At 41.5% G+C, this 12737-nt stretch overlaps 1 protein-coding gene across 1 annotated transcript in view; it reads left to right on the top strand.

Annotated features, from left to right (window-relative positions):
• Nucleotides 1-12737, top strand: part of LOC124278110 (vacuolar protein 8-like) — a 214022-nt gene that overhangs the window by 83362 nt on the left and 117923 nt on the right. Inside the window, exon 6 of the mRNA XM_046713857.1 lies at nt 6100-6222. Within this exon, the coding sequence (XP_046569813.1) occupies nt 6100-6222 (123 nt within the window). The remainder of the gene's footprint in view (nt 1-6099; nt 6223-12737) is intronic.

Raw genomic sequence — 12737 nt, 5'->3', positions numbered from 1 at the left:
TCAAAATACATTCATTGCTTTCTGTATTCATCCTTGAAATGTATATGTGTGTGTGTGTGTGTGTGTGTGTCGTGCTGCGTGCGTGTGTGTGCATGCGTGTGTGTGTGCGTATGTCAAGTGCGCTTGTTTTATGTATCACTTGTTACTGGTTATGTTGCTTGTCCTTTATTTCTTTTGTACAAGATCTCTGTAGTGAGGCAAAGGATAAATTCCTCTCGATTTGATAAAGTATTGTTATTATTATGTTTTACAGATTAAAGATAGTATGCAGCAGAGAGGGTTCGGGTGATCCTGGCACAGTCAGGCTGGTAAGGCTCATCATCAGCTCAGGGCCCTTGCCCCCTCTACACGCAGCCCAGACAGTGAATGGGACTTCTCCCAGGAACGCTGCCTAGTCGAACCCACCAAGAACTTTCCGGAGAATATGTAGACTCCCCAACACTGCATTACCCAGAGTGTCAGAAGGGCTGTGCTCCCGGTGGAGAACCTGCGCCAAGACATCAGGAGGTACCAAACCAAGGGCACCGAGAACAATAGGGAGCCTGATGACAGTATACTTGAGACATTTCAAAGACCGCATACTTAGCATGCTTTTCATGAATCTTTCCAATCACGTTGCTGTCAAAAGGGACAGAAAATTCAATGATATAAATGAATTCATTAGCTTTATCAAAAAGGACAAGATCAGGTTTGTTTACAGGAATTCTCCTGAGGCTGTATATGGGCCTATTCCTAGGAAGTTTAAAAGCATCATTTTCCATGATGCCCTGGACATGTTCAGGGTCGTACCATGGATGGACCTCAGAGTCAAAGCGACAGGCATGGCGAAGACGACTTTAGAAACAACGAGCCATGCCAGCATGTCGTTTAAGGTATGCTGTTTGTGCCAAAGAAGGGCATCCACTGACAAGGTGTTGGACAGTCTCTGTAAATTCATTACACAGTCGACATTTCATGTCAATATTTTCTACAAGAATCACATTTAGGCGATTGCGAGTGGGAAGTGACTGGTCCTGAGCAGCAAAAAGGAAGCCCCTAGTTTCACATTTTAGACCAGCCGACTTCATCCAGGCGAAGGAGTCGGTTGGATTGCTATTCTGTTCCACACACTGCATGTACAGACGATGCAATGACTTCTCAGAAAGCTTCTCCACAAATGACCGACTCTGAGCAGACATGGTGAATATATAATATATACTACTCACACTTTGCTAAGGATCACAAAACTTCACAACTTTACTTAAACATAGATTTATAATTTGAAATTGTATCCATTTAAAACTGGATAAATAGTAATATGGTAACCCTCCTTAGGCAAATAATCACTTTAAGCTAACCTTATGCACTTGATACATGAGTAACCATAGAAATGGTTTTCATGGCACCAATCAACCATTTTGCAAATCATGGAACGAGTCATTGGCAAGTACACAACACCTGTCAGTAGCAGGTATGGGTTCCACAAGATGCATTGACATACTGAAACCTAGGATCCATGCTTACAATAAGCTTAGGTATTTAAATCAAATTTGACCCCACATAATAGTTTTCTGTTGAATCCATGATTTGATCCTTAGCAAAGTGTGAATAGTATATATACTGTCGCTGCACGCTAGCGACACGCAACAGTGAAAGCTCCCAGCAATTTGTGATTTTCCTGTGTTTCTCAATGTTCTAGACCTATGTTATATGCAGACCTTTCAATGGATATGATGATATGGTAGGAGATAGATGAGAATGACCTTGTAAAGGTATTCCTCAGTAAACAGACTAGACAAGACAGATGTGTGGATGACAAAGAGCTCGGTGTGGATGGCGCCGACGGGACTGAATGAGTATATTAGCTAATTGCGGCCCTCCGCCGTGGCAAAGCAGATGGGTAAAGCATGGGAAACTTTGGTACTTCCTCCCACGGAGCCAGCAGGCAGGAAGGTTTGGGCTGCCGCTGTAAAAGCAGATGCCAAGTATCCCTAGTTGTAGCAGCGCTGCTGCTTAGTCCTGTTGGCACCATGCCCACCGCACCTATTTTATTAAGAAAAATGGATTCTGATACAGCTTGTGTATGTTCTGTACAATGATGACTTAACGTAAGTCAAAAATTACCAACCTCAGCACGCTCTAGGGACAGAAAATTCAATGATATAAATAAATTCAATGCCTTTATCAAAAAGGACAAGATAAGGTTTGTTGGCTGGAATTCTTCTGAGGCTGTATATGGGACTATTCCAAAGAAGTTGGACATGTTCAGGGTCATACAATGGATGGACCTTGGAGTCAAATCCACAGGCATGGCGGAGACGGTAGTAAAAGCAACGAGCCATGCCATCATGTCTTTTCAGATATGATGTTTGCACCAAGGAAGGACATCCACTGACAAGGTGTTGGACCATCTCTGAGAATTCATTGCAAAGTCTGCATTTCATATTGATATTTTCTTTAAGAATCACATTTTGGCGATTACAAGTGGGAAATGACTGGTCCTGAGCAGCAAACAGGAAGCCCTCAGTTCACATTTAAGACCAGCCGACTTCATCCAGGTGAAGGAGTTGGTTGGATTGCTATTCTGTTAAACACACTGCATGTACACATGATGCAATGGTTTCTTAGAAAGCTTCTCCACAAATGACCGACTCGGGGAAGACTTGGTGAAGGACTTCACCAGGTTTACTCCCATCGCTGTACCATTGCAGTACATTGCAATCAACAAAATCAACCTCAAATTTCACATTGTGTCCAACAACCTTGGCAGGCTTAAAATAGCTGTGAAATTCCTTGCTTTCATCATGAGTCTTGACATGCATCACCAGACGATCATCCGATAAATAAATATGTGCAAAAGTACACAATAAAATTCTATCATGAGGAGGGCTCTGCTATAAGACATGATCCCTCTGGTCAGGCAGTCAAGACTCTGGATGTCTTGTTTTGTCCAATCAACTACTCCAAAGGAAAAGGAGAGGACTGGCACAGCAAAAGTATTGGTGGCTTTGACCTTGTTTCGAGCAATTAGCTCTGAACTCCACTTTTTCTTTAAGCGAGATTGATATTCGGCCCGAAGTTTTTCTTGAATCTGGGCATTCTGGAGCTTGTCTCGAACTTGCATTTCAAGATAGGTGTAGGCCTGATCTTCCACAAGATACTCAATAACTCCTCCCCCCTGTAACCTGACCGATCCATCATTAACTACCTTGCCACGTTTCAAGTGAAGAGTATTACATTTGTCGAGTCCAAATGTCATGCCAATATCGTTAGAAAAGGACTCAACAAGGAGAACCTGTTCTTTCAAATGTTTTTCTCCTTTGGCAAGGAGCTCGATGTCATCCATGTAAAGGAGATGAGTAAGCAGTGTTTGGGATCTGTGCTGAGGAGGTCCGGGATGGTAACCCTCCTCTTTATTGAGCAGAAAGCTCAAAGAATTTAAAGACAAACAAAAAAGCAAAAAACTGAAGGAGTCTCCCTGGAATATTTCCCTTCTGATTGGATTAGATTCCTAAGTCTGCACCTGCCCTTGCGAGTACATCTCAAGTTGAGTCGACCAGCAACTCATTAAAGACTTGAGTAAATCAAGTCAGTCGCTCAGGGAGGTCAGTACAACGAAGAGACTTCAGAATCCATTCATGAGGGACAGAGTCGTATGCCTTTTTGTAGTCAATCCAGCACATGGAGAGGTTGCGGTGATATGTTTTAGCCTCTTCCAAAATCATTTTCTGTACAAGAAATTGATCCTTGCACCCCCAACATCCCTTTCTCGCTCCCTTCTGCTCTCTGTAAATTATGTCATTAGAAGAGCAGTAAGATGACACAAGATTTGTCAAACACCCTGTGAATATTTTATACTGAGTATTCAAACATGTGATAGGGCGGAAGTGTTTTGGATCAGTCAAGTCTCCTTTTCCGGGAAGGAGTATTGTGCGACCTTTGAAAAACCATTGAGGAACATCACCTGTGTCCACAAGAGAATGGAAACAGTGAAGTAATGGTGTTTGGACACAGGGGAACAGTTTCCAATACCGGTTTCGAATGCAATCAGGCCCTGGAGCTGTATTAGACTTGGGACTTTTTGATGACACTTTTCAAGCAATCTGGTGAGATGTAAGAGACAAACGTCCCAGTTATTTTCTCATGCATTGCATGTTCGTAATCACTGACCCATGGTGCCTCCAGGTTACAGTTGCCGGGTACAGACCACAATTGTTTCCAGAACCTTTCATTGGCATCCATGGGAGGCCGTTTATCATGCTCACCATCACCATTTGTTTTCAGTTGCCTGTAGAAGTGTTTCTCATTATTTCTAAAAAGTTTATTCTGTTTCATGAATTTATTTTTCTTTTCCCATTTTTTCTTTCTTTCAGTCCAAACCTTTAGTTTGGCCTTAAGGGAATCGACAATTTGGAGAAATATCTTTCCTTTCGTTGTTTTGTATTTCAGTTTTAATTTTCTCCAATTTGCCTTTTGTTGTTTTGACATTGGACTCCCTGATGATCTTAACTTCAGGCAAAGCTCTATCCTGGAAATGTATTTTCTGTTCATTTTACTTGAAACCGTTTTTTCTTTCATGTATTGTTCTTAGTATTGGATGTGTTTTCTTTGGAAACTGTGTGAAGTTCCTCCAAGGTTCGAGTGGCAGCATAGACACAACCATTAACTTCATGTAACGAACAGTCCGCGGAAAGTTTCATAGAAATAATATCATTTAATAAATTAATTTCATTTTGGGGGAAAGATTCAGTTGTTTGTTTAATTGTCCTCCATTTTTCTAAGGTAAATCAGATATTTCATCATAAATAGAATGAAACAAAATATAAACAGGATTTTCGGAAAGATCTGCAACTGAGGAGTTATTATTATGTTTTACAGATTAAAAAAAGTATGCAGCAGAGAGGGTTTGGGTGATCCTGGCTCAGTCAGGCTGGTAAGGCTCATCATCAGCTCAGGACCCTTGCCCCCTCTACACGCAGCCCAGACAGCGAATGGGACTTCTCCCAGGAAACGCTGCCTAGTCGAACCCACCAAGAACTTTCCGGAGAATATGTAGACTCCCCAACACTGCAGCCTTCTGCATTACCCAGAGTGTCAGAAGGGCTGTGTTCCAGCTGGAGAACCCGGGCGCTCTCCTGATCTGCGCCAAGAGATCAGGAGGTACCAAACCAAGGGCACCGAGAACATTGGGGAGCCTGATGACAGTGTACTTGGGATGCAAGCGAGACATTTCAAAGGCGAGGTCCGCATATTTATCATGCTTTTCCTGAATCTTGCCAATCACGTTGCTGTCAAAAGGGACAGAAAATTCAATGATATAAATGAATTCATTAGCTTTATCAAAAGGACAAGATCAGGTTTGTTGGCAGGAATTCTTCTGAGGCTGTATATGGGACAATTCCAAAGAAGTTTAAAAGCATCATTTTCCATGATGCCCTGGACATGTTCAGGGTCGTACCTTGGATGGACCTCGGAGTCAAAGCCACAGGCATGGCGAAGACGACTTTAGAAGCAACGGGCCATGCCATCATGTCGTTTAAGATATGCTGTTTGTGCCAAGGAAGAGCATCCACTGACAAGGTGTTGGACTGTCTCTGTAAATTATTATTATTATTATTATTAGAGATATATAACATATTTTCATGCAATATTTGTTAATGTTTGAACATAGAGAACATATTAGACAAGGCTAACTGATGACCTTGTAACAGTTTAATACTTATCCACTGTCCTTATCAAATAAATATGCATAAAATAACTTACACACCTGACAACATTACTCATCAAACCTAGACTGAAGTTTGATATAAATATAGCATATGGTCTGACATGTTGTGATTATTTTTGTATGTGGGGCTGGTTTGAGATTGTTGAGCCCCATCTGTAGTGGTACCTGTATTAAGCATTATTTCTGGTAGCGGTATCTCTCCCACTAGTCTAAGGGAGACAACTCTCTACATGGGTTCCGGTAATAAAACATGGCTACTGACTCTGGTTTGTTCATCACTCAACTGGTTTTAAGTGTATGGAATTATAAATGAAAATGTATGATATGGTTTCTTCTTTTTTGTCTTTTGTGACCAGTTTCCAAGTTATCATCTGTCTTGTTGTTTTACACAGATTGTAGCCAGCAGCAGTTAAACATGGACCAAGGCATCAAAGCTCTCCTGTCCCTCCTGAAATCTGCTCATGTTCACGTCCAACACAATGCTGCTGGAGCCATTCTCAACCTCACTCGTTCTCGTGAGTTTTGCCATTGATGTTGAATCCTTATTTTGTTTCTTTCTGGTTATAAGAACAGATCTCATGCAGAATGCTCTCGTTTTCCTTTTATTAGTATTTGAGGGCATGTTTATCATGTTCAATTTGGCACTGATAGCTACAGGTTGTGACTTTCAGGCACTCTATATCTCTGCTGTACTGCATTGGGCATACATTTTCTCCAACTACAAATGATACTGATACTATTAAACTATATATCCGCTTTCAAAATTTGCAAATATAAGACTGCCAGACAATAGGGAGTGTGTAAATGATGTGACCTGTTGATGGCCTTATGTTAATTACACCATGCATTCAGCGTTGTGGGCAAAATTTGAGACCAGCAAAAGAGTCAATGCAGTAAATCTGTTCTAATACCCCTATATATGACACAGAGAACAGTGAATATAAACTGATAATAGTTCTGATGAACTATTCTTGTACTTCAAGGATGAAATAGAATAGTAGATATGCATAGTATGTCTTCCATGTAAAAGAATGATGACGGAAATATATAACCACTTCCTGCCCTGCGGTATCTTGTGCTGGTTTGTGGCTGTTTACACATATAGGTGGATAAGTGCACCTGTAGGAATCAATCTCAAAACACCACAGACTTGGTGACGATGTAAGCTATGATAATGGTTACTTTTAGCAAGGTTGGTGAATTCCACCCAGAACTTGGGTCTGCTTCCTGAGAGTCTGTGTTCTCATTTAGAATACCACCATACTGCACCTCTTTGCAAAACCATGCTATGTATTTTACTGTCATCCAGCTAAGTTTCTCTTGGAAAACCAGTGGACAAGTCATTTATTGACCTTGTACAAGTTATCGAAAATCATCATAAATAAAAGCCCTTCACAGTCATGCAATAATTATAGGCGTAAACATTCCCTCTGGGTTGTGACAACCATTTCCTCTTCACATGGTAATGTGTGACAGACTATCCCTGAGATAAAAGTTTTTAAAAAAATTAATTGGAGGCAATTTACCTGGATGTACATGGCTAATATATACTGAATATTTCAAGGAAAGTACTACTAGGCGAGTCTGTGAATAACATAGAGCAAATTCATAATTTGTCACTTTGTTTCATCTGGATTTAATGCTGCAAACATAAGATATCATACATACATATTGAATAATGCATATTCCTTGTCTAGACATGAAACATAGAATCATGTGACGGGACGTGATCAAGTTAGAATAGAACGTTTGGTATCTCAACCCAATCGAATCATGCGATACCTGTCACAGAGGAAGGGACAGGTGATGGGGCGTGGCCTAAATTTCTGGAGAGCATGTTTGGTCACTCAACAGTTTGGATGGAGATTGATTATTGACTATATCGTTGACAAATCCATGTGCTGGGTTTTGGCTGTATCACCTCCAGATTTCTTGTAACAGTTTGTGTATTGTAAACATACATAATCGTAACGATATAGGAAATATACACATAAGACAAATAGCAATAGATAGACACTTCGGCGAGTTTATTTCTTCTCAGAGATCGAACACACATTTGTTAGTGTTTTTCAATAAGTAAAACAATAACGAATGAAATCCAACCATTACTGAGTTCATTGATACACGGGATAATTACACCGGATCAGATAATTACAGAGATGAAAAACAAAAGTTTATTACACAATGCTCATGTAAATAATGCATAGACATATGAAATATCACTATGAAACTTTCAACAGCTTGAAAAAAAATGCTTGAAATACTTTATATGGTTTACATGTAATAATTTATGACATTACTTCTATCTATGTCTAAGAATTTTGAATTACCAACTCTGTTTTGTAACAAACGTAGAAAAAGATTTCAATGCTGTAATAACACTGTACATATATACTGAACAGCATTGAAAACGCACCAGTCTAAAATTGTCCATAGTTTCATCAAGATGGATTTCAGCATGACAATGATCAATGAATATCACAAACATGAAGTCGAAGGGCATGTCCAGTTGAAAAATGCTTTAGAAACAAATTCCTGTCCACAGTATGACTCTTAATTCCAAAATGCATCAACATGCAGCCACGCCATGAAAAAAGCATGAATTTCATTCTGAAATCATACTGACTGTGACATTAAAAGCAGGTGTATGAGAACCGATTCTCATTGCTTTACTAACGATTATGAAACGAGGACAGAGATGCCAAGGTTAACACCTTACGAAAGAGAACGTGCACTAGGCATGATTCAGGTTGGCACCAGCAGCAGGGATATTGCTCGACAACTTGGACTTGGCCACTCCACCATCGTTAGGCTTCATAGACGACATCAGTAGTCAGGCAGCACCAGTGACCTTCAATGACCTTGGCAACAACGTGTTACGACGCTCCATCAGGATCGCCATATTGATTTTGTCCATATCAGTGATTGAAGACTGCCGACTGCCAGGACTGCTGCACTAGTTCAAGGTTGACGTGGGGGTCATCAGCGCTGACTCCATGCGACGCCGTCTACACGCTACAGGGCTCCATTATTATTGACTCAATGAGGAGACGTTGAATTGCATGTGTCAATGCAAATGGCGGTCACACGCGATGTTGACTTTTCGATTTGACCCCACGTGTGTTTGATCCTTTCTGACTGTGGAACATTTCAATGAATGAGCGTCTTTTCTGTGTTGTTGTTTTTTTTCAGTCGTCCATCTGTTATTATCCACTCAAAAAATAGCAATTCCTTACACATGCTTTAATAATCTGAACTTTTATAAGTAGTGCGTTTTCAATGATATTCAGTATAGTATGTGTCGATGCAAAGCCGTTAGTTATCACTTTATATTCGATTAGGTAACATTATCAACTTTACATTATGAAAAAGAAATAGTTACAATCCTTTAAGTTTTAAATTGGTAACTTCATTCATGCCTAATCTATTCGAGCTTATGTTCTATTCTATTGTGTTTGAATTTTTTTTTTATTCTTGAGATTTTGTATTTGTGTTTACCTAAAAAGTAAATTCAAACTATTCTGTTGTGTTTGAACTTTTTGTATGTCCTTGAAAGTTCGTACCCAGTTTCGTATTTTTTAAGTAGTTAAAGAAAATATATTCTTCAGTAACCTCTAAACCATTACGTTTAATTCAATCAATGTGCATAACAAGTATTTTAGTATCCACTCCCAATTAAGAGTACCAGACACTTACCTCTGTAAAAACATCTCATAATCCCCTTTCTGCCGACATGTTCATTTACCAAACGCTGGATAAGCCTATGATAATGATTAGCAATTGCTATCAAAACACTTTAAATACTTCTTCTGATTAACACTAAAGGTAGCATCTCTCGTAAGAAAAGCTAATCTTTGCTCAGTACTACTAAATTGGTTGAAATAATAGGTACAGTCCGAATCTAAAAAGTAAGACGTACATGTGCGTCTCTCGGTGAATAAGAGGTGCTTTCTGCTGACACACGTGCGTCTCTCGCTGAATAAGAGGTGCTTTCTGCTGACACACATGTGCGTCTCTTGCTGAATAAGAGGTGCTTTCTGCTGACACACATGTGCATCTCTCACTAAATAAGAGGTGCTTTCTATTGCCAAACATAGCGTCACTCGCTGTGAGGAGCTAATTAATTTGTCGCACATATGTGTCTCCCGGCCTTAATGAGTTAATGACTTGGTAATATTTTCCCGCTGTTTTTGTGCCTCAAAGGTGTTAGCTTATGCTTGTGTCAAAAATGCATGAGCTGTAAAAAATTCCGCTCAGACAAGGATCCTGATTCTCTTTGCCTCTCGTGTTCACCGGACCCTCCCTATACCTTCAATTGACTTTGTCTCCTATGTCAAGGTTTATCTGAATTGGACTGGAATTCTATGAATGAGGCTCATGTAAAAGCTATGAAAAGCAAAATGTCTTCATCTTCTGAGCCGGTTAAAAAGCCCAAGTCTGCTAAAATCTCTCCATTGCCAACGCCATCATCTGCTCCTGATATTGACTTAGGCACCTCTCTTAAAGAGGATTTGAATGTGTCTTTTGGTTCTGTTCTTATTGACCTTGAAGAATGTAGTTTTTCAAAAATGTGTGATATCCAATGCTCTATTGCTTGTGCACTAGCCATCCCTGAATCTACTGTCGATATCCACGGCTCTCCATCTGGTATCTGTACTCACCATGGCAATAATCCTATGGCTACGGCCACACAGTCTGTTGCACTGCTGACACCCACAGAGCTGACTCAGTCACAGCTGGCAAATGCCATTCCAGACAAGACCACAGAGTCGAGGTCTGCCGGATTGGTCACAAATCTTACTCAAGAGGCTCTTATGGCTCTGGCCTTACTTGTAACCATACCAGAGCTATCCATGGATTCTACGGATCCCACGGCTGTGGCCCTTTCATCCAGTACTACTCATATTGCCGTTGACAAACCGCCGCTTATTCCTTTAGTCCCTGATCTTACAGAGCCTGACCCTCAAGGCATATACCCTGTTATGGACACTAGACTTCTACTACATGAGGGTATTGTTTCTGTTCCCTCCGACGTACGCCGATAAAGTTGGGTTATTGCACCAGCTTAAGCCATGCATGGTCCCGCTGACCTCTACTACCATGGACACTAGGTTCATCTGGCTCTCCCTCTCCTCAACGGGCTCCAAAGTTATCGTTGCCTTGGTCAACTGTGGTCAGAACTGCGTCAACACTTTTAATGAGAATATCTCTACTTCGGTTCAAGATTTACCTAAAGTCCTCCAATGGCAATTGTATCTTATTCATGATCGGATGTTTCCAGCTTCGACTTCCGACCTGGACAAGGACTTTACATGTTTGAATCCCAGAGCACCCCGCACACTTACTAAAAAAATCCCTATCGCTCAAAGTGATTTTAGAGATTTGGATCAAGCTGCACGCTCCTCCATAGATACGCTCTCCTACGTGAACTCGTTTCCAGCAGGTGTGAGACAATTACTTTCCCCAGTTTTGGTGGACTATTCAGGAATAAAACAGGATACGATGGTGGCCATGTTGGTGCGGAAAGCGGCCTTATACCCATTCTTTTTTGGATGTTGTTTACCAGGCAGTGGCAGACGTAACTCAAGCACAGGTTAATATTATGGGGCATCTTACCACTATTGAACGTGCTTATGACAAATGTAATCAGGCTATTACCACACAAGATGCAAAACTCGAACCAGCAATCATTGTGCAATCCCGATCTACCAGGCCACTCTATAGGGGACGAAGAGGAACCTCAGCCACTACCTTCCGCCCCAGCTCTAACGTTCTGCTTTCGATAGGGCTTCGACATCCTAGGAATCATCACGCCCCTCCTCCCAGCTGTCAGTACTCCATCTCGGCCTAGAGGGCAGCAGGTTTTTCTAGCCTCCCGCTCCTTACCCTGGAGGTGCTGACATATGCGTTCAAGATAACAGTCTCCTCATATCCTTACGACTTGGAAATGCCAATCTGATTATGAATTTCAGTCAACAAGTTTTGGAATCCCCCTAGGCAGCTGTCTAGCTCAATACCAGGCCAAATGGCATTTAGTGACCAGTGACCCATGGATTCCCCGTGTTCCTGGTGCCCAAGAAGGACACGCTGGAAATTAGAATGGTGATCGATCTGAAAATTCTCAACAAGTTATTCTTATGCTGACCTCTACATTTTACCATGGAAAGTCTTCTGAATGCCACCAAATTCACCAGCCTCGACCTGAAGGATGCTTACCTCCATGTTCCCATCCACCCATGCTCACGGAAATACCTTCAGTTTGCTGTGAGCGGCTGTCGCTTTCAATTTCAGGTACTTTCGTTTGGTGTCTCCATAGCCTCCTGGCTCTTTACGGTGGTCATGAATCCTGTCTTGAACTTCCTACATCTTCATCATATAGCTATCCACAACTACCTGGACAATTTTCTGGCCTGTTATGTCTCTACGTTCATCCAAAGTACCACACTCGTTTTATCATCCATGTATTTACACACCTGGGTTTCCTTGTACACCCGGACAAATCAGAGTTGGAACCAGTCTCTCGCATCAAATTCCTGGGAGCCTTCCTTGATGCGGAATCTTGTTGTATCATGCCGGATCAGGATCATTGGATCACCGTTAGGGACTCTTGCTGCTCCCCTCCATCTCGATTCGGACTTGGATCTAACTTGTAGAATCCCTCACGTTGATGCAGGATTTTACCCTCCATGGACGTCTGAATCTCTGGGTCACTCAACTCTGGCTCAACCTTTACAGATCCAACAATCTGGACTCAGAAATATCAGTGATGCGAACTTTGATGGTGGATGCAGGAACACAATGTTCTCCCAGTGGCTCCGTTTCGTCTCCCTCAACCACAGTTCACGATATACACGGATGCATCCGCCAAGGGCTGGGGTGCTCACACGGACTAGCTACAGACTCAAGGATTGTGGACTTCTTGCGAGACCCAGTATTACATAAGTGTTCTAGAAATGTTATCTGTGATCCGTGCATTGAATCTTCATCACGCCATCATGGCACCATCTTCATCACGCCATCATGGCACCAT

The sequence above is a fragment of the Haliotis rubra genome, unplaced genomic scaffold (assembly GCF_003918875.1).
Source record: "Haliotis rubra isolate DU_JTF1 unplaced genomic scaffold, ASM391887v1 Scf231, whole genome shotgun sequence".
NCBI classification, from domain to species: domain Eukaryota; kingdom Metazoa; phylum Mollusca; class Gastropoda; order Lepetellida; family Haliotidae; genus Haliotis; species Haliotis rubra.
The sequence above is the reverse complement of the archived record's forward strand: the minus strand, read 5'-3'. Positions and strand labels throughout refer to the sequence as shown.